Source organism: Amphiprion ocellaris, chromosome 11 (genome assembly GCF_022539595.1).
Source record: "Amphiprion ocellaris isolate individual 3 ecotype Okinawa chromosome 11, ASM2253959v1, whole genome shotgun sequence".
Lineage (NCBI taxonomy): Eukaryota > Metazoa > Chordata > Actinopteri > Pomacentridae > Amphiprion > Amphiprion ocellaris.
Window position 1 is genome coordinate 36494114 of NC_072776.1, and position 22602 is coordinate 36516715.

The following is a 22602-nucleotide window of genomic DNA, read 5'->3' on the forward strand; positions in this document are numbered from 1 at the left end:
TGCTGCTAAGTTTACTAGATTACTGGACTAGTGACTCTGGGTAGTACAGGTGTATTCTGTTGTACAGGTGTACTCTCTGACCCAGAAGACAGGTGAGCTGCAGACGGACAGGGACAGAGTCCGATTGGCTCTGGAGCAAACAGAGGCAGCTCTGATTGGCTACAGGGAGAGAATCCACCAACAGGAGCAGAGCTCAGGGGCGGGGCCTAACACAGAGGAGGTCAGCACATCTCTGATTGGACGATTATTGAGAAGACAAAGACTGGCAGGAAGCTGATTGGTGGAGAGGTCTTTACACCTGAAACACGTGTTGATAGTAACACTCTACCTGTGTGTGTGTGTGTGTGTGTGTGTGTGTGTGTGTGTGTGTGTGTGTGTATTACCTGTGTGTGTGTGTGTATTACCTGTGTGTGTGTGTGTATTACCTGTGTGTGTGTGTATTACCTGTGTGTGTGTGTGTGTGTGTGTGTGTGTGTGTGTGTGTATTACCTGTGTGTGTGTGTGTGTGTGTGTGTGTGTGTGTGTGTGTGTGTGTGTGTGTGTGTCCAGGCTGTAGGGGACAGGTTGGTGGTTCTGCAGCGTTTGGTGGCTGAACTTGAACTGGACCAGAAACGACTGAACAAGAAGAAATCACAGCTGGAGACTCAGAGAGACAAACTGAGGACAGACAGAGACACTCTGAGAGACACTTTAAGACAGGTACACACACCTCAGACACTGAGACAGGTACACACCTGAGAATCTGTGAGACAGCTACACACACCTGAGACACTCTGAGACAGGTACACACACCTCAGACAGGTACACACACCTGAGCAGGTAAACTGAGTGTATTTCCTGTTTTACTTCAGGTGGAGGCAGAGCGTTGGAGGCTCAGGCAGCAGCTGACAGGCAGCAGATCTCAGGTGTGTCTCAGCTCCTCTCACACCTGTTCTGTTAAGCTGCCGTTACCTGTCCTCAGTCCTCCAGGTGAGATGATGTTGTGTGTTTTGTGTTCAGGAGTCAGCTAACACCACAGAAGAAGAACACCTGAGGAGCAGAGTGAGGGAGCTGGAGGACCAGGTGAGAGCAGAACAACAGTTCCAGGTGTGTTGAGGTGTCAGGTGTGTGCAGATGCTGATGTCACTGTCTCCTCCCCACAGGTGAATCAGCTCCGCCTCTCATTGGCTGAAGACCAGCAGCAGAGGGCGGAGTTTATCCAGCAGTCGTCCAAAAATAGCCAATGGCTGCTCTCACTGAGACATGACCTCAACGACTCGCTGGACGCCGTCACACGTCATCCAATCCCGTCCGTCCTGCAGTCTGAGACGCAGCGATTGGACCGCAGCCTGAGGGAGGAGGAGCTTCGGATGTCCCTCAGCCAATCGTAGCACCTCCAGATAAACAGTGAGACTTTAAAGCTCTTCAGAAACACCTGGATGAGGTCCTGAAAGGACAGGTGTAAAGCCGCCTTCTGATTGGCTGTTTGCATCACCTGTAAAATGTCCTGCAGAGCTGCTGCTGTCGGTCTGATCTGATGTCTTCAGAGATGATCGGGTTCCTTCACACGGTTCCTGTCTCGTGTCACTGGAACATAAAGTCCTACAGCTCTGAGGAACCAGAACAACAAGTAAAGAACTGGAACCTCCAGGTCTCCTCAGATGTTAAACTCTGAACTAATGTTGTCTCCTCATTCTTCTGTGGAGGTTCTCAGTCATCCAGGTCCTGGTGATGGTAGGAGCTTCAAGAGAAACCACTGGAGGTTCTGGAAGACGTTCTAGAAACGTCTTCCAGAACCTCCAGCTGGTTTCTCCTGAACCTCCTATGATTTCCTCCTACTGTAGATGCTTTTGTATCTCCATGTTTCCTCTCTACTCTGCTCAGCATCTGTAGATGTTTCTCCATGATGGATGGATCGCCAACGACCTGCTCCTCTGTTCTGTTTTATTTATTTATTGGTTTTCCTCTCAGCCTCTCTGAGGAAACACTGAAGTACTCCAGAGATGAATCCAGGTGTGACCCTTCCAGGCCTCCGTAGCTCCACATCTGTCCTGAGCAGAGCTGTTTTTGGTGCAGCTCTGGATCATCTATTAAAATAATCAGTTCCAGCGTTTGTTGGCCTTTTATCAGCTGATCGATTGATCAGTTACAGTATTGATGAGCTGAAGCTTCAGTTAAATGTGTTTCTGAACCAGTTATTTCTGTCAGACTACATGTTTACTTATTTGTTTGTTTTTACATCTGTTTATAGTCAGACATCTGTCTACGTTTCCCATGATGCTCCAGTCTGAGCTGGAGGTCAGATGTGTTTTTGTTCAATAAAACCAAAGTTTTTCTAAATGATCTGAACTTATTTTCTGTTTTCCGCTGTTGTTTCTGCACTCATTAACGTTCACATTAAATATAGTGAACTGTAAATACATCATCTGACCAGCAGGGGGCGGTGCTGCTTCAGGACAATCTTAGACTATATTTTTAAATCCCCTCTACACCTCCTTAGGATGTTTCTCCTTCAGGTCCTCCTCCAGAGGTCTGGGACTATGAGGGTTCTGCAGGATCTTGGCTGTTCCTGAGCTCTTCTGGACAGACCTCAGATGTTCTCCAGCTTGTAGGTCACTGCTCCTAGTGCTCCCAGTGATCCCAGAGCTCCCAGTGCTCCCATCACCACTGCTGCCTTTACTCCCCACATCTTCTCCAGTCCCTCCTTCAGCTCTTGGTCCTTCTCCAGCTTCTCATATTCTTCCTTTCTTTTGGTATCTTCACTTCTATGACCACTGTCTTCTACTGGCGTTTGTCCACCAACATGACATCTGGTTGGTTGGCCACCACCATGCTGTCAGTCTGGATCTGGAAGTCCCACATGTTCTTAGCTCGGTTGTTCTCCACCACCATGGGAGGTGCCTTCCACTTGGACCTTTGGGCTTCCAGCCCATACTTGGTGCAGATGTTCCTGTACACGATGCCTGCTACTCGGTTATGGAGCTCCAGTACTCTTGTCCTGCCAGCATCTTCTACCCCTCTACTACATGCTGGACTATCTGAGGAGCATCTTCACCCACTGTGGTCCTGCCTGGTCTAGTGGATCCCTGAGGACCTGTTCTCATGCAGCTATGATCAGTGCTTCAGGCCAGCCACTTCCTGTATCTGGAGGTGGTACATGGCATGGAGGAGCTCGTCTCTTCATGATGGTTGGATCTCCTCTTCTGTTGCTGAAGTATTCACTCAGCAGCTCTCCTTGGAGACCATCTTCAGGGTGTACTCCTGGACCTCAGCTGCTTCATCCTGGATGGTGCAGATGCTCACCCAACCTCAGACCGCTTCCTGTCCAGCCTCAGGGTGCTGGACTCAGGATCAAACCTTCCATGTGATGTGAGGACCTTCCTTGTCTCGTATCAGTGGCTTCCATCTCGTTCTTCATACCAGGGGGGTATCAGATGACCAGCAGGGCGAATGTGTTGATGACCTGGACCTTGTTCCTCACATTCAGTGGACTCTTCAGGGCCTGCCTGGCTGGTTGGAGGTGTTTGGCTGTGGTAGACTTCCTTCATCATGGTTCCCATCTACCTGTGGTTTCCTGAGGTTTCTGTCCTGAACATCTGCAGTGCTCCTTCTGGTAGTTCAACCTTCTGGATCTTCTTTCCCCTCTCTGGTACCGTTGGTACGTCTCTGTGAGCTAGAGGATGAGAGGAGGAACAAAAGCTGAAATGAAAAATGTTGTTAAAGAGACAAGAAACCGATTATAGGGCAAGAAGCTGTTCATTTACAAATTAAAGCAACGCCAAATTCAACTTAAAGCGAGCTTCTTAACAATAATGAAGCCAATCCACAGTCTACAGTTGTCTTTAGGTAGGACGAAGACACCACACAGCTCACTACCATTTGATGACCAGGGTGACTTGGCTTCTAAACTCCCTGTTGATGGTGGAGTGGCCACAGGTGCGCCAGGCCAAGAGAAGAACCACCCAACCCACCTATAGATACACACAACAAGAGTTATACCAGCGTCCACCACGTTGTCCAGTCTGAAGGACATCCTGATATTGGTGCTGATGAAGAAAATAGCACCTTCTGCTACAGATACTTTCTAGTGTCTCTCCTTTGTTCCATTTCCCACGGTTTTCCACAATTCTCTTTTATTTGTTACCGTCTGCCAGACCTCTTGATTCAGTTACCTTTTGTTCTGTAGTCGTCCCCTCTGCTACTGATTAGTAACCATATGCAGATTATCAACTATTCACTTTTTATATTTACATATGGACCCTCCCTACTCTCTGACCATCCCTGGAAAATGCCTCGGTAAGGGTCTGCTTACCAAGAAACTACAGCAAACTTAACCCTAACCCTTCCAAGAGTGAAATTTCTCAGCATTGCTGTAGATCTTCGTGCTGTAGATCCTGGTTCTTTAGATCTTTGTGCTGTAGATCCTGGTCCTGTAGATCAGGGAGTCGATGTCCTTCTTGGTGTCGGTCCATGTAGAGGAGGTGGCTGATGGTCTATTAGGGGCTTTCGACCAAAGAGCACCAAGTGCTAGGTTGGTTCAAAGTTGAGAGCCAGTGCTTTTTTGGTTCAAATCTTGTGCCGCCCCAGAACCGGTTTGTGTTTCCATTCGGAAGGAGCAAAGTTGGAGCTGCGTCATTGCGCCACCACAAAACGTGTGTACGTCACCTGCGTATGTAGCCGTTCAACAGCGTTCACGCCGTACGGAAGCCCACACAACAACAATGGAGGACTTCATTGGAGTGGTGTACATGGCTTTACTAGTGTGCCTTGCCATCGTTGAACAGCAAAACCTTCTGTTAGGGGTTACCCATCGGCGTCACCGTTCCAATGCCCGGTGATCACGTTTGAGAAGAAAGCTAATTATCAAAGATGTTTGGATACTTAACAGTAAACGTGTTAGCGTTAGCTTAGCTACTTAGCTTCGACTACGCTTGCATTGATTACTTAGCGGTTAAACGCGCAATAAGTTGATGATCATATCTATGTTTATCTTTTTAGATGTTTTTAGATGTCACCCCGCCCTCTGCCCGTGACATGCTCGGCTCTCAACTCTGGCCAAGTCTGGCCCAGCAACGAGTTGGTGCCCGAAAAAGCCCCAGTTTTTGGAGCCCGGAGCCGCAGCTGCGGTGGTGGAAAGACAAAAAACCGGCGCCGAGTTGGGCACCGGCTCCGACTCTGAACGGGCTCCACCCCAGTCGAAAGCCCCTATTTATGATCTAAGGAGGTTCAGATCAGCAGATGATGATCACCTTGAGATGTTTCATGGTGACTGGTGCAGTTGTCTCTGAGTTGTCCTCCAGCGTCTCCACATGAAGTTCTGGATGAAGGCTCGTGGAGTCCTGGTGATGGTGTTCCAGGTTCTATGTGGCATTGAGTCATCAGTCCGGGCACAGGTTGGTCTTCAGTCCTGGGTCCTGTTGTCTACCAGGAGGATCTGGACATCTCCTGGTTACATGAAGGTTTAATAATAAAATAACTTCAGCCGTCTGTAGTGAAGTACTTGCAGATACCTACACATGATCTCCATTTAGATGTTTCAACTCATTCTATCTGTTCTCTATTAGAACCACTGTACACAGCAGGAAGAGCACAACATATCACCTTAGTAATCCTGACCAGCTCACAGTAATCAGATTACTTCTGAGGAGAACAGAGTACTCTGATAAACAACCTGAAGCACTGCTGTTCTACTCAGAGTAATCAGATTACTACCTGAAACACACTGCTGTTCTACTCACAGTAATCAGATGACTACCTGAAACATTCTACTGTTCTACTCACAGTAATCAGATTACTTCCTGAAGCACTCTGCTGTTCTACTCACAGTAATCAGATTACTACCTGAAGTATTTTACTGTTCTACTCACAGTAATCAGATTACTGCCTGAAGCACTCTGCTGTTTGACTCAGTAATCAGATTACTACCTCAAGCACTCTGCTGTTCTACTCACAGTAATCAGATTACTTCTTCATAAAGACAATATTTAAAGTTCAGCTCCAAAGTAGAAACTGTGATTTCAATCAGTCTAATTGATCAGTGTATTGATCAATGTGTTAAAGTATTGATCAGTCTTCAGGGTGTTCCTCTGTATCTCCAGTGTGTTCTGGAGTTCTCTATGTGGTTCTCTGTGTGGTTCTCTATGTTTCTCTGTGGTTCTGTGTGGTTCTCTGGCCGGTTTCCTCTGAACTCATCTATTTTTACCTCGTCCTCCTCTCAGCTGTTCCAGCTCCAGTCAGCCGTCGTCCTCCGACCAGTTCAGGTAAAGTTCTGCTCTACTGGCTGTATTTATCTGCTGACTGGAAACCTGTCAAACGTTCTGTTCAGGTAAAGTTCTGCTACTTTTATTTATCTGCTGACTGGAAACACATCAAACGTTCTGATCAGCTGAAGGTTCCTTATTGTTAGATCATATATCAGATATGATATTTATTATGAGGTTTGGTCTAAAGCACTGAAACCACTGGAAGCATGGAGTCACTTTTCTGGAACGTCACTGTTGGTGTCAGTTTAAAATAACAGAAACTCTTTATTATAGAGGAGACTGAACTCTGTTCATGTGGAAAATATTTAGACCTTAAACCTGATTTGAGGAAACCTGCTGCTTTTATTATCTGATAATCTATAATGGATAATCTCTCTTTGATCGTCTTTACTGAAGCTCTCATTTCAGACATTCCTTAACCGTGTTTTCTGGCTCTCTCGTGGAGTTCTAAAAGCATCAGATCATAAATTAAAGCTGCTGTGGTTGAGGTTCCACTGATTCTTTTTTCAGGTTCTTTCTGTTCCGTCTCTTTGCTTCTGGACTTAAGAAGTTTTTTCAGACTTTATTTAAATCTGCTGTTTGTTTTCTGTGAGGTTTTAAAATACTAAGAATGCATTTAATTTTGTTTCAGGATTAAACTTAAAGTTTTAACCAACCAGCAGGAAAAACCTTCAGATCTGTAGATTATTCATAAATCATTATTATTCTCTAACTTTAGGAACGTTTCACTGTTTTACTGGAAACCATCAATCATTCTGTCTGTACTTTATATTTTATAATCTGAAGTCTGTTAGTCTGGTTCTGTTGTTTTGTTTGTTTATCTCTTTATTAATGTTTATTTCATCAGTTTTTACTGAGATCAGCAGGAAAAGGAACTATTTGTTCAGCAGAAACTAGTTCTGGTCAAACTGGGGATCAGGTTTATTTCAGCTGAATGTTCTAAATCTCTCTTCTGAACCTCTGATCTTCATGAATGTTCTCTGTGTTCTGTAGGAACATCTCAACCACCTGAGCAGGAACCCAGAGATCTTCAGAACCAGGAGGAGGAACCGTCTGATGAAGAACCACAGGAGAACCGTTCCGTCCATCGTCTAGATCTAAAACATTCCTCCATGACGACCGGAGAAGAACTGCAGCCGGCCGGATCCATGAAGGTTCCTGGTTCCGTCACCACGCTGAGCACCATCGCTGTCCAGGCCGGACGCTCGCTGATCATCGTCTCCATCCTCAAGGTTCGTCCAGACATCTGTCCTTGAGAAGAACCGAGAAAATAGCAGAAAAAAAACATGACTTTATTCTGAAAACCACCTTCTAAAGAACAGAGACAAAGATTCAGAGCAAGAAACCAGCCTGTTAGCATGTTAGCTGTTAGCATGTTAGTTGTTAGCCTGTTAGCTGTTAGCCTATTAGCGACTAGCCTGTTAGCTATTAGCTGTTAGCCTCAGATTCAGTTAGCTATTAGCATGTTAGCGTCAGATTTCGTTAGCTATTAGCTTGTTAGCCTCAGATTTAGTTAGCTATTAGCATGTTAGCCTCATATTTAGTTATCTATTAGCTTGTTAGCCTAAGATTTGGTTAGCTATTGTTTCCTGTTATAGTACAAACTATTCAATGATGCTGCAAAGAGAGAAGTGTGTGTCTCTCTGTGTGTGTGTGTGTGTGTGTGTGTGTGTGTGTGTGTGTGTGTGTGTGTGTGTGTGTGTGTGTGTGTGTGTGTGTGTAACAGCTAATGACTGTCAGTGCTGTGAAGGTGAGTGTGTCCTTAAATATGTTCATGTGTTTACATGTATGTGCAGCGTGTGGGATAATAGTTTATGGAACCACTGTCAGCGTTAGAGGTGTGCGTGTGCGTGTGTGTGTGTGTGTGTGCATGCGTGCGTGTGTGTGTCATGTGTCGTGTCTTTTTTTGTCCACATGCATCAGATAGTGTATCATCCTGAGGAATGCAGCAACACACGTGTTCTGAGACGAGAATAAAACCAAACATGACAAGGTGACCCGAGTTAACTAGAACAGCTCCTACTCATTGTGTTTAACTAGAACAGCTCCTAGTCACTAACTTTTACTCTTTCTCAGTTATCTGAATCAACTGACCAACGTTGGTTCCAAAGACTCAGAAAATTGCTGGTTCTGACTGTTGTTCTCGTGTGTGTGTGTGTGTGTGTGTGTGTGTGTGTGTGTGTGTGTGTGTGTGTGTGTGTGTGTGTGTGTGTGTGTGTGTGTGTGTGTGTGTGTGTGTGTGTGTACGCACGCGCGCGCGCATGTAGAGTGGGTCTCTGGTCCACCTCCAGCTGGTTCAGGTCCAACCAGGACTCTGTGAAATCGGGTCGAACCAAGAGGAGAACCAGACAATGGTCCAGGAGCTACAGCAGCTGTTGGACAGACTCAAGGTACACAAAGACACACAACTAGTACACACAGACACACAACAAGTACAAAAAGACACACAACTAGTACACACAGACACACAAGTATGCAAAGACACACAACAAGTACACACAGACACACGACAAGTACACACAGACACACAACTAGTACACACAGACACACAACTAGTACACACAGACGCACAACTAGTACACACAGACCACCAAGTCTTCCTCTCCACTGGTCCAACATCTCAGGTCCAGCCCTCCTGGTCCACGTCCTACCTCCCAAGAAGATGCTTCAGAGAATCTTAGAGGGGAGAAGTGTCTGAATTTCTCAGTCTATCTACAGGGGTTCCTCAGGGGTCAGTCTATCTACAGGGGTTCCACCAGGGTCAGTCTATCTTCAGGGGTTCCTCAGAGTCAGTCTATTTACAGGGGTTCCTCAGAGTCAGTCGATCTACAAGGGTTCCTCAGGGATCAGTCTATCTACATGACTTCCTCAGGGTCAGTCTATCTACAGGGGTTCCTCAGGGTCAGTCTATCTACAGGGGTTCCTCAGGGGTCAGTGCTCGGTTCTCCTCTTCTCATTAAACAATAATCCTCTCCCATGGTTCCTCCACCGTTTCTATGCTGATGATACCCAGCTCTTCCTGTGGTTCCTCCAGACCACCACATGGATCTCATCATTCTTGCAGATATCTGGATGAACAAACTCCACCTTCAGCTCCACCTCTCCCAGACTGAGCTCCTTGTCCTCCCAGCCAATCACTCTATTCAACAAGAAACCAACATCCAGCTGGAATCAACTCAGACCCAAAAAATGTCCTCCAGGAACTTGGCATCATGATGGATGATCATCAGACCCTTCCTGTCTGAACATGCAGCTCCTGGCTCAGGTCTCCAATATCAAATCCTTACTGGAGGCCTCCCTTCATGGAGGTCAAACCTCTGCAGATGATCCAGAACGCAGCAGGACGTCTGGTTTCCATCCAGAAAAATCTCATGTCACCCCACTATTCAGATCGCTGCAGAAAACTGTAAACTAGAATGAAAACATCTCCTCCTACCTGAACTCTCATCCAGGTCTACAATCCCTTCCTCCAACTAAAGGTTCCACAACAGGGCTGGTCCAGAGCTGGACTCTTCTCCTCTGTGGTTCCCCAATGGTGGAACCACTAACCAAACTCTGTTCAGTCTTTAAGGAGAAGAGTAAAAACCAGCTCTTCACTGAACATCTTTACACCTGACAGACTGCAAAAAATAAATAAAAACCACAACATCCTGTTACCTCCTGCACTTCCTGTAGACACCACAGTCCTATTATCACACCTGAACTAGTTCTATCTACTACCCCTAGAACAAGTTTGATCTACTAACCCTAGAACTAGTTCTATCTACTAACCCTAGAACTAATTCTATGTATTAATGTAAGAACTAGTTCTATCTACCAACCCTAACCCTAAAACTAGTTCTACCTACTAACCCTAAAACTAGTTCTATCTATTAACCTTAGAACTAGTTCTATCTACTAAGTTCTATCTACTAACCCTAGAATTAGTTGTATCTATTAAACCTAGAACTAGTTCTATCTACCAACCCTAACCCTAGAACTAGTTCTATCTATTAACCTTAGAACTAGTTCTATCTACTAACCCTAAAACTAGTTCTATCTACTAACCCTAGAACTAATTCTATCAACCAACCCTAGAACTAATTCTATCTACCAAACCTAACCCCAGAACCAGTTCTATCTACTAACCCTATCCCTAGAACTAGTTCTATCTACTAATCCTAGAACTAGTTCTATCTATTAACCTTAGAACTCGTTCAATCTATTAACCTGAGAACTAGTTCTATCGACTAACCCTAGAACTAGTTCTATTAACCGTAGAAGTAGTTCTATCTACCAACCTTAACCCTAGAACTAGTTCTATTTACCGATCCTAACCCTAGAACTAGTTCTATCTACCAACCCTAGAACTAGTTCTATCTACCAACCCTAGAACTAGTTCGATCTACCAACCCTAACCCTAGAACTAGTTCTATCTACCAACCCTAGAACTAGTTCTATCTACCAACCCTAACCCTAGAACTAGTTCTATCTACCAACCCTAGAACTAGTTCTATCTATCAACCCTCACCCCTATCCAGGTTGTTTCCTCCTGACTACAACGTTGATGTGTTGGATCTACTCTCAGATGTGCGTCGCTTTGGAAATCAATTTTATGTGCAGTAGAACTAATTTTTAGAGAACAACTGTTGTTATTGTTCAAACTGAAACCTTGTTGAGTCGTGTCTGTTTGGTCTTAACTGCAGAAAGTTTTCTTTTTAAATGTGTCCGGTTGTTGCAGAAACATGAGCTGGAGGTTCTGACTGCAGTGGCTCGGCAGCAGAAGACGGATGGATGGACAACAGAGGACAAACAGGAAGTGATGGATGCCATGACGGCGTCTCTGAGAGAAGGATGGTCACTGCTCGTCCACCTGCTGCACAGGAAGCAGGAAGTCCTAAAGACAGCGGCAGAGTTTCACCGCCAAGCGCTGGAGGTAGAGAATGATTGATGAAGTTTCAAGTGGGGCTGTTGATGAAATGTTATAGGTGGAGGTGATAGGATATAACAGGTGGAGATGTTGAGATGTTACAGGTGGAGGTGATGAGATGTTACAGGTGGAGGGGTAATGAGATGTTATAGGTGGAGGTGATGACATGTTACAGGTGGAGGTGTTGATGAGATGTTATAGGTGGAGGTGTTGATGAGATGTTACAGGTGGAGGTGTTGATGAGATGTTAAAGATGGAGGTGATGACATGTTACAGGTGGAGGTGTTGATGAGATGTTATAGGTGGAGGTGTTGATGAGACGTTATAGGTGGTGGTGTTGATGAGATGTTATAGGTGGATGTGATGAGATGTTACAGGTGTAGGTGATGAGATGTTACAGGTGTAGGTGATGAGATGTTACAGGTGGAGGTGTTGATGAGATGTTATAGGTGGAGGTGTTGAGATGTTACAGATGGAGGTGTTGAGATGTTACAGATGGATGTGATGAGATGTTAAGGCGGAGGTGTTGAGATGTTACAGGTGGAGGTGTTGAGATGTTACAGGTGGAGGTGATGAGATGTTACAGGTGGAGGTGTTGATGAGATGTTACAGGTGGAGGTGTTGAGATGTTACAGGTGGAGGTGTTGAGATGTTACAGGTGGAGGTGATGAGATGTTACAGGTGGAGGTGTTGATGAGATGTTACAGGTGGAGGTGTTGAGATGTTACAGGTGGATGTGATGAGATGTTACAGGTGGAGGTGTTGATGAGATGTTACCTGGATGGAGTCTGGCTGATTCCTGAACAACCTTTAGTTTAGTTTTCCAGAAGTTAAACTGCAGCAGGATGAGTCTCATTCCAGTCCGTCTGAAAACTGAAGGTTTTAAACTCCTTAGCTTCACATCACAGTTAAAGAGTCACCCCCTTCAGGCAGAAACAGGAAAAACACCATCGCTGCTCGTCTCTCACGCTTTTCTTTCTGCAGATTCAAAGACTCTTCCTGAGGTTTTTCTCCTTGTCCTGCTTCAGCTCTGAACTCAGTAATCCGACAGATTCAGCTCTAGCTCATGTTTCTTTTTGAAGCTTTTATTCTGAGGTTCACAAACAGGATGTTCATTCAGCTGCTGAGATTAAATCAGAGTCTGTCTGTCTGTCTGTCCCTCTGTCTGTCTGTCCATCCATCTGTCTTTCTGTCTGTCTGTCTGTCTGTCTGTCTGTCCATCCATCTGTCTGTCTGTCTGTCTGTCCCTCTATCTATCTGTCTGTCTGTCCTTCTGTCTATCTGTCTGTCTGTAGTTTTCCTTCAGTATCAGCAGGTTGGAGAATCTCCAGTTGAGTCCAGCTGGCAGATCAACTGAAGTTCAGCTAAGATTCGACTCCATGAGACGAGGTATCCAGTTATTATTATTATTGTTAGTAGTAGTAGTATCAGTATGAGTATTAGTTATTATTGTTGCTTTTGTTGTTAACAAATCTGACCAACTCAGGTTCAACTTTTAACTCTGAAAACTCTTCAGCAGATAAAAAATCTGTTAACTTTACTGAGATTCATAAACAGTAAGCTGGTTAAACTGGTGTGAGGTAAACTGGTTAAACTGGTGAAACTGGTTAACTGATTCTGTGTGTTCTGGTTGCAGAGGTTCTGGGGAAGTCTCTGCAGGTTCTGACCAGCAGCAGCGTTCTGCAGCAGAACCTACAGCAGCTGCAGAGGACCGAGGCCCTCCAGAGGACAGGAGGAGTTCTGCAGCACGAGGAGGATGAGGAGGTGAAAAAACTCTGCAGCAGGTTTACGCTGACAGACATTTTATTTTAACCTGATAAGACAAACAAGGAAGTTCAACATTCAGTCATTTGTTTATTAAGTTTCCACAAACCAGAACTCCTCCTGAGTAGTTCTCTGTCCAGTAATCTGGTTCCTGTCAGTTACACTATATTGCCAAAAGTATTCGCTCACCCATCCAAATAATCAGAATCAGGTGTTCCAATCACTTCCATGGCCACAGGTGTATAAAATCAAGCACCTAGGCTGCAGACTGCTTTTACAAACATTTGTGAAATAATGGCTCGCTCTCAGGAGCTCAGTGAATTCCAGCGTGGAACTGTGATAAGATGCCATCTGTGCAACAAATCCAGTCGTGACATTTCCTGGTTCCTAAATATTCCACAGTCAACTGTCAGCTGTATTATAAGAAAGTGGAAGTGTGTGGGAACGACAGCAACTCAGCCACCAAGTGGTAGGACACGTAAACTGATGGAGCGGGGTCAGTGGATGCTGAGGAGCATAGTGCCAAGAGGTGGCCAACTTTCTGCAGAGTCAATCGCTACAGACCTTCAAACTTCATGTGGCCTTCAGATTAGCTCCAGAACAGTGCTTCAGAAGAGAGCTTCATGGAATGGGTTTCCATGGCCCAGCAGCTGCATCCAAGCCATACATCACCAAGTGCAATGCAAAGCGTGGGATGCAGTGGTGTAAAGCAGCCACCACTGGACTCTAGAGCAGTGGAGACGCCTTCTCTGGAGTGACCAATCACGCTTCTCCATCTGGCAATCTGATGGACCAGTCTGGGTTTGGCTGTTGCCAGGAGAACCTTACTTGTGGGACTGCATTGTGCCAAGTGTAAAGTTTGGTGGAGGGGGGATTATGGTGTGGGCTTGTTTTTCAGGAGCTGGGCTTGGACCCTTAGTTCCAGTGAAAGGAACTCTGAATGCTTCAGCAGACCAAGACATTTTGGACAATTCCATGCTCCCAACTTTGTGGGAACAGTTTGGAGCTGGTCCTTCCTCTTCCAACATGACTGTGCACCAGTGCACAAAGCAAGGTCCATAAAGACATGGATGACAGAGTCTGGTGTGGATGAACTTGACTGGCCTGCACAGAGTCCTGACCTCAACCCCATAGAACACCTTTGGGATGAATTAGAGCAGAGACTGAGAGCCAGACCTTCTGGTCCAACATCAGTGTGTGACCTCACAAATGCGCTTCTGGAAGAATGGTCAAAAACTCCCATAAACACACTCCTAAACCTTGTGGACAGCCTTCCCAGAAGAGTTGAAGCTGTTCTAGCTGCAAAGGGTGGACCCACGTCATATTGAACCCTATGGATTAGGAATGGGATGTCACTTATGTTCATATGCGAGTCAAGGCAGGTGAGCGAATACTTTTGGCAATATAGTGTAGTTTCTGTTGATCCAGATGGTCTCAGATCCTCCATGTTCTCCGTTAGAACCGTTAGGTGTTCATGTGCTGATGCTGGTTCTCCTCCCAGAACTCCCAGAGCTCCCAGTACAGCAGCGAGGTGGCGCTCAGGCTGGACCAGCTGCTGGAGACACTGCAGGACCGGAGGCAGAGAGCAGAACAGGCGGTCCGAATGCAGCTGCAACAGAACCAGAACCCAGGAGAGTCCAAAAGAACCGGTTCTGAAGTAAGGAACTAGAAGCAGCTTCATTTTGCTGTTGGTCTCCAGAACCAATAGGAGCTCTGTGGCGTCCACACAGCAGCTCTGATTGGTCGAGGTCTTCCAGCAGCAGTTGGCTCAGCACCGTGTGGTTCTGGAGGTCACATGTCGGTCCATCAGCAGATCATCGGTCTGACTGTCAGCGTCCGGATAGAGTTCAGCTTCTAATGATAAAAATAAATGTCTGACGGCCGCTTTTAAAAATATTCCGAGACCAACGTTTAGATTTTTATTTATCCACAGCAAGAGAAACTTTAAAATACAGAATAAATTATTAAAAAGGAAATTTAAAAACAGCTGAAAAAATCTGATGAAAACGAGATGAAACTAAAAATTACATAAAAAATAACAAGAAATGAATCAAAACGACTTTCTGTTGTTCTGTTGTTAAAAGCAGCTGAGTCCACCTGAGAACCTGGACCAGAACCACCAGTCTGGGTCCAGATCAGAAGAAACCATGGACCTGCAGCTAGAGACCGGATCAGACCAGAAACCAGGATCCAGATCAGAAGAAACCAGAAACTTGACGGCTGAATCGAGTGCAGACCTGAAACCCACATTCAGATCAAAGACTTCAGATCCAGACCTGCAGCCTGTACCAAGAGTGGAGCTAAAACCTGGATCCAGACCAGATGACACCCAAAACCTGTGGTCCAGATTAAGATTAAACCTGAAAACTGGATCTAGATCAGACCTGAAACCAGAATCCACATTACACATGAAGTCAGGATCTAAATCAGAGGACATGGAAGATCTGAAACCTAGATCTGGATCAGAGAACACTAAAGACCTGCAGACTGGATCCAGATCAGAGGAGACTGCAGAAGTCCAACCAGAATTAGGATCAGATGGATCCAGAGTAGAGTTAAAACCTGGATCTAGACCTGACGAGACCCAAAACCAATGGTCCAGATTAAGACTAAACATGAAGTCTGGATCCAGATCAGAACCGCTGGTAGACCTTCAGACAAGGTCTGGATCAGACCTGATGCCTGAATCTAGATCAGAAAAGACCAAAAACCAGGAGTGTAGATCCAGATCATGGAGAACCAAAGACCTCCAACCCAGATCCAGCTCAGACCTGCTGGCAGAGGCCAGATCAGAGGACACAAACATAAAGCCAGGATCCAGATTAGACCTGAGGTCTAACTCTGCATTAGAGGAGACCAGAGACCTGCAGCCTGGATCCAGACCAGAAGATACTGAAGACCTGCAGACTGAATCCAGACCAGAAGATACCAGAGACCTTCATTCTAGATCCAGACCAGTGACCAAAGATGTCCTACTGCATTCTGCATTAGAGGTTCAGCTCAGATCCAGATCAGAGAAGAACAAAGACTTTCAGTCTGGATCCAGATTAGTTCTAAAACCCAGTTCAGATGTGCAGCCAGGATATGGATCAGATCTGGAGCCTGAATCTATATCAGTGGAGACTAGAAACCTAAAACCTGGATCTGGATCAGATGATCTTAAACCTGGATCCAGATTAGAGGACACCAGTGACTTCCAGGTTTGCTCCACATCAGTCCTGAAGCCCAGATCCAGCTCAGATGTTCAGCCCGGACCCAAATCTGACATGAAGTCTGGGTTCAGATGGGAGATCAGAGACCTGAAGGTAGGATCAGAGGTAAGCACCTGAAGAACCTTCGACCAATCAGCAGCCAGAACCAGGCTCAGTTTACCTGAACACATGGACTGGTTCCTCAGAGCTTCAGGAGGAAGTGGACTTTTTTCTGGTTGTTGTCCAGGTTCTCCTGAAGCTTTGGAGGACCACCTGTGTTCTGTTCCACCTGTTCAGGTGTTCCAGCACCAAGTCCTTCTTCTCTCTGTAAGAACCAGCTGCAGTTTCTCCAGGAAACTCCCCTGAGTTCTTCTGTTTAGTGCTTTTATCATCGTGATCCGGTCTAAACCACAGACCAGGATCTGGGTCAGTCAGAGGATCCTGTACCTGATCGGTATCAGATCTCAGCCTCCTGCTGGTAGAAACGTGATCTTCACACCTCCAGGATTGTTGCTTTAATGTACAAACATTTATTCTGTTTCATTAACAGACTCCTGGTTGGTTCCTCAGTCAGTTCTGATCCATCAGAGATCCAGGATCTCTAGTGGTCCCAGTTCATCTAAAACCCCAGAGTTCTGGTTGGGGATCATGAACCTCCTCATTAGTCTTTGTCATGGTGCCCGTTGCTGCTAAACTCCCACAATGCTCTCTGCTTTAACCTCCTCTGGTCTCTACAGGATTAAACAGGAAGAGACTCCACCTGGTGGAACAACCAGGAACTACAGCTGGTCTCTGATAGCTGAAGTGTTTTATTCAGGATCAGATGCTTCCTGCAGATGTTTAATATTTATTGTCTTTATTTTTATTCATTGATTAAAAACCAAACATTTTGTCTGAGTTCCTCTTCATCCAGTTTAACTCCCTGATGTTTCAGGACGGAGAGCTCAGAGAAGAGACAGAGCAGAACCGACCTGCTGCTGGAGACACCACCAGGTTAGAACACACCTGTATTATGGGATGTCTCCACTGTCAGGACAGTTTATCAGGTTATCTGTCAGACACAACAAACATTCTTCTCACATAGATGAAGGCACCAAGAAGACATGTTGGGACTGCATTTGTAACTGGTCTTCAACCGATGGACTGGAAATATACAATGAGTTTATCAGTAGATGATCTAAATGTTCCACAGAGATCTGAGGAACCTGCTGCAGAGCTTCATGTATGTTCTGTTGATGTGTAGAATGGTCTGCTGCTCCTCATCGTTCTGCATGTAGAAGATGAGTAGACATTCAGCAGCAGGTTTTAGATGGTCCATGTAGAACATATCAGGTTTGTAGTTTTAACCTGATCGCTGCTGAAGGAACTGAACTGTAGAACTGAAGGAGACATCAGGTGATCACACCTGTACATCCCATAATGCATCGGTTCGTCTTCGTTGGTAGTGGGCAGATGGCAGAGCAGCAGAGCATGCTGGGAAAGGACACCACAAGTGGAGCAGACTCCGCCCACCACATCCTCCGGACCAATCAGAGGCTGCTGTCATCATTTGAACATCTAGCAGAAGAGGTGAAGGTTTCCTTTAGAGGAGCTTAATGTCACTGTGAGAAAAGTACTCCATTAAAAATACTCTTATAAAAGTACTTGAGTAAAAGTACTTCAGTAAAAATACTCTTTAAAAAGTAGCGTTACTTTAAATGTTTCTGTTTAATGTGAGTCAGTGTGAAGGTTCTCAATAGAACATGTTTCTGCTACAGGTCAGAAGGTTGATGTCCACCAGCTGTGGAGGAGGACTGAGTGCAGCCCAACACACTCTGAACACACACCTGGACACACTGACTCAGGTAAACACACCTGGACACACTGACTCAGGTAAACACACCTAGACACACACCTGGACACAGTGACTCAGGTAAACACACCTAGACACACACCTGGACACACTGACTCAGGTAAACACATCTAGACACACACCTGGACACACTGACTCAGGTAAACACACCTAGACACACACCTGGACACACTGACTCAGGTAAACACATCTAGACACACACCTGGACACACTGACTCAGGTAAACACATCTAGACACACACCTGGACACAGTGACTCAGGTAAACACACCTAGACACACACCTGGATGCACTGACTCAGGTAAACACACCTGGACACACACCTGGACACACACCTGGTCACACTGACTCAGGTAAACACACCTGGACACACACCTGGTCACACTGACTCAGGTAAACACACCTGGACACACACCTGGTCACACTGACTCAGGTAAACACACCTGGACACACACCTGGTCACACTGACTCAGGTAAACACACCTGGACACACACCTGGTCCAGGTACAGTGACCTCCACCGTCAGTCCAAATGCTCTCTGTCTGACAGGCTGAACTCAGGGAACCAGTACTGAACAGTTTCTGTCTCGTTCTTCTTCACTGTGGTTCCTTTAAAAGTCCTGCAGCTCTGAGGAACCAGAACATCATGAAGGAGAACCCAGAGATCTTCTGTCTGGAGGACTCAAAGATGGAAACCAGGAAATAAAGAAACATTACTTTATGAATTTTACATCAATGTTAAATCCTGGGGCTGCACAGTGGATCAGTGGTTAGAATTGTCACCTCTCAGCTAGAAGATCCCCGGTTCAGGTCTCGGCCAGGTTCTGGTTCTGCTTCTGGTTCTGCTCTTTCTGCATGGAGTCTCCATGTTCTCCCTGCTGGGTTCTCCAGGTTCTCCAGCTTCCTCCCACAGTCCAGAAACATGCTGTGGTTAACTGGTGATTCTAAACTGTCTGTATGTGTGATTGTTTGTCTCTATGTGTAGCCCTGTGATAGACTGTTACCTGTCCAGGTGAACCTAGTGAGGGTTAATGTATCTGATGTCTAGATGATGGATGTTAAATCCTGGAACCTTCATGTCTCCTCATCCTGTAGATGTTTTTCTGTCTCCATGGTTCCAGACTTCTTCTCTCTCCTCTGCTCCTCAGCTGTAGGAGGACGTCTAAATGAGGTTCCAAACTTCAGGTTCTGTTTGTCTCCAGGCTGCAGCTCGTGAAGCAGAGAACCTGCAGCAGAGTCTGGATCAGCTCAGAACCAGCAGGAAGCTGTTGCCTCTGAAGGCTCTGACGGAGCAGCTGAAGAGGGGCAGCACCAGAACTAGTCCACCTTCATCCAGGCCAATGGGTCGGGTCCATGTGGTTCTGAAGGACCTGCAGAGTCTGAACAGCAGAATCACCTCAAAGCTGCAGCAGCTGGAACCGCTGGTCATGTTCCTGAGGACCACACAGCAGGTAGAGCACCAGAACCAGTCCAGAACCAGCCCAGAACCAGTACAGAAGCAGTAGACCCAGTACCAGTACAGAACCAGCCCAAAACCAGTCCAGAAACAGTCCAGAACCAGTAGACACAGTACCAGTACAGAAGCAGCCCAGAACCAATGCAGAACCAGTCCAGAACCAGCCCAGAACCAGTACAGAAGCAGTAGACCCAGAACCAGTACAGAACCAGCCCAGAACCAATGCAGAACCAGTCCACAACCAGTGGACCCAGTACCAGTAGACCCAGTACCGGTCCATCCAGTATCTGTATGGCTGCTGGACTAGAACAGGTGGTTCTGGCCCAGTATCGTGGTATTATTACATTTATTAGCGCCACCTAGTGTCTCTGTTTCTTCATAAAGTGTTAAACAATCTTTTAACTGATCATCGACTAGATTATTGATCAATAATTGATTAGTCACTAAAACAAATTAAATACAGCTGATGGAGCTAAATGAGACTTTGGTCTCATAAATCATACTGTTCTCCACTGATACAGAACGTAGAACGTTCTGCTCCTCAGGGCTCTGCTTCAAGGGAACCTGGTTCTCTGTAGAGACGTGGATCTAAAATCAGTAACATGAAGACGGATGAAGGGGTGGAACCTGCAGTTCCATCTGCTGAGTCAGAGGAATGTACCTGTAATGAAGGTACCGCTGATGAAGGTTTTGTGTTTCAGCAAACAGTGCTTCTGTCCTGCAGGTGGAGGAGGAGATGGAGGAACAGATGGCGGTCTACAAGAAGCAGCTGAAGGAGGAAGAGAAGGAAGAGGAGGAACAGGAAGTGAGGTTGACCAGTAGGTCACCAGAGAAGAATAAAGTCGCCGTCTGCTGGGATGAGAGGCTGCAGAGGCTCATCACTGCTCAGGAACTGGGAAACAGCTGTATCCATGCTGTCACCATGGTAACCAGCCTGCCGCCTCCATTATGATGACATCATGACATCAGGTGACATCAGGTGACATCATGACATTAGGTGACATCAGGTGACATCATGACATCAGGTGACATCATGACATCAGGTGACATCATGACATCAGGTGACATCATGACATAAGGTGACATCATGACATCGGATGACATCATGACATCAGGTGACATCATGACATTAGGTGACATCAGGTGACATCATGACATCAGGTGACATCATGACATCAGGTGACATCAGGTGACATCAGGTGACATCATGACATAAGGTGACATCATGACATCGGATGACATCATGACATCGGGTGACATAATGACATAAGGTGACATCAGGTGATTCTGCTACGATGATGCTGGATGAAATCAAATGATTTTATTCCAGATAACCAGACAATGTTATTTTTAGTGTTAGAAAGTTCTGACATGATGTTACATGTTTTGATTAAATGATGCAAATTTACAAGATTATACGACAGAAATGAGATGAGATCCAACAACATGATGTTAAATGACATAAATGACAGCACATGAAATGAATGACATGAAACGTGATGTTCTGAATGAGATAAACTGAGATGAATGACATGAAACGAGATGTTCTGAATGAGATAAACTGAGATGAATGACATGAAACGAGATGTTCTGAATGAGATAAACTGAGATGTGGAGCTGCATGTTTCAGGAGTCGGACTCGACCTTCAATCAGTCGGTGGTTTTGGTGATAAAACAGAAAATGAAGCAACTCAACGAAACAAAACGAGATGTGATGAAGCTGAAGAACCAGGATCAGCTGAAGAACCAGGATCAGCTGAAGAACCAGGACCAGCTGAAGAACCAGGATCAGCTGAAGAACCAGGACCAGCTGAAGGATGAAAAGAAGATCTGCAGGGGATACGAGGACAGACTGAGGAAGGTACGGAAAAAACACATTGCGTGTCTGTTGGGTTTAAACATGAAAAATACACACGCACAGCACAGGAAGGAAAGACAGTACTCACGAGCTCAGATCTTTTACTTGCCGCAAGGGGAGGTAGAGACTGCATGCACTGTTGTATGCAGTGCTGCGACAGCCTTCCTTCTCTGAAGAGTCTGTATCTTCCCTGCGTCTTTTTATTTGTTTTAACCAGTCATGTAACATAGGGGCGGCATCACGCATCAGCATAAGATATGTTAACAGAGAAAGTGTCATTTGTATTATCATATGGAACAGGTCAACCCTGTTCTCAGTTTCTACTGTGAGTACATACAGATTACAGTTTAAAATGTACATGTAGTTCTCAACAAAAAGTGCTTGCATATGCATAGAGATACCTTTACAGTCATTCAATGATAACCACAATGAATGTAAGTATAATTCTTCTAACAGTCTCAGATGTTGTGTGTCTCAGATTGTGTCTCAGATGTTGTGTGTCTCAATTCAATTCAATTCAATTCAATTCAATTCAATTTTATTTATATAGCGCCAATTACAGTCAAACTGTCTCAAGACGCTTTACAGAACCTATATGCCTGAACCCCAGAGCAGCCCTAAGGAGACAGTGGCAGGAAAACACCCTTTTAACAGGGAAAAAAACCTCAAGCAGAACCCGGCTCTAATGTGGGGGAACCATCTGCTGCTGGCCGGACGGGTTGAGAGGGACAGAAGAGGTAGAAAGGTAGAGATAGAGGGATGGAGGTAGAGGTAGAGAGGTAGAGATAGAGGGGAAGAGGTAGAGGAGGAGGGAAGGGGGTGGGGGGGCGCAAGGACCATAAAACACACAATTTGATACATGCATGACAAGACAGACGATACATGCAAAGTACACTATATTGCCAAAAGTATTCGCTCACCTGCCTTGACTTGCATATGAACGTAAGTGACATCCCATTCCTAATCCATAGGGTTCAATATGATGTCGGTCCACCCTTTGCAGCTAGAACAGCTTCAACTCTTCTGGAAAGGCTGTCCACAAGGTTTAAGAGTGTGTTTATGGGAATTTTTGACCATTCTTCCAGAAGCGCATTTGTGAGGTCACACACTGATGTTGGACCAGAAGGTCTGGCTCTCAGTCTCCACTCTAATTCATCCCAAAGGTGTTCTATGGGGTTGAGGTCAGGACTCTGTGCAGGCAGTCAAGTTCATCCACACCAGACTCTGTCATCAATGTCTTTATGGACCTTGCTTTGTGCACTGGTGCACAGTCATGTTGGAAGAGGAAGGGACCAGCTCCAAACTGTTCCCACAAAGTTGGGAGCATGGAAT

At 45.6% G+C, this 22602-nt stretch overlaps 2 protein-coding genes across 11 annotated transcripts in view; both read left to right on the top strand.

Annotated features, from left to right (window-relative positions):
• The window catches only part of si:dkey-230p4.1 (trichohyalin), a 47664-nt gene extending 45342 nt beyond the window's left edge, over positions 1 to 2322 (top strand). For 6 of the 10 annotated variants that reach the window (XM_055015345.1, XM_055015352.1, XM_055015350.1 and 3 more), the window contains 5 exons: positions 50 to 220; positions 550 to 699; positions 852 to 905; positions 1000 to 1062; positions 1143 to 2322. In XM_055015345.1, coding sequence (XP_054871320.1) covers positions 50 to 220; positions 550 to 699; positions 852 to 905; positions 1000 to 1062; positions 1143 to 1370 — 666 coding nt within the window. In that variant the 3' untranslated portion in view covers positions 1371 to 2322. The remainder of the gene's footprint in view (positions 1 to 49; positions 221 to 549; positions 700 to 851; positions 906 to 999; positions 1063 to 1142) is intronic. The other 4 variants (XM_055015347.1, XM_055015354.1, XM_055015349.1 and 1 more) reach the window with 3 other exon arrangements.
• Positions 2323 to 6212: 3890 nt separating this feature from the next.
• The window catches only part of ccdc141 (coiled-coil domain containing 141), a 45218-nt gene continuing 28828 nt past the window's right edge, over positions 6213 to 22602 (top strand). Inside the window, exons 1-14 of the mRNA XM_035956537.2 lie at positions 6213 to 6239; positions 7236 to 7474; positions 8510 to 8632; positions 10963 to 11157; positions 12447 to 12540; positions 12788 to 12915; positions 14417 to 14572; positions 15000 to 16232; positions 17041 to 17099; positions 17552 to 17675; positions 17864 to 17950; positions 19159 to 19407; positions 20137 to 20337; positions 21043 to 21273. Of these exons, the coding sequence (XP_035812430.2) occupies positions 7355 to 7474; positions 8510 to 8632; positions 10963 to 11157; positions 12447 to 12540; positions 12788 to 12915; positions 14417 to 14572; positions 15000 to 16232; positions 17041 to 17099; positions 17552 to 17675; positions 17864 to 17950; positions 19159 to 19407; positions 20137 to 20337; positions 21043 to 21273 (3000 nt within the window). The 5' untranslated portion in view covers positions 6213 to 6239; positions 7236 to 7354. The remainder of the gene's footprint in view (positions 6240 to 7235; positions 7475 to 8509; positions 8633 to 10962; positions 11158 to 12446; positions 12541 to 12787; positions 12916 to 14416; positions 14573 to 14999; positions 16233 to 17040; positions 17100 to 17551; positions 17676 to 17863; positions 17951 to 19158; positions 19408 to 20136; positions 20338 to 21042; positions 21274 to 22602) is intronic.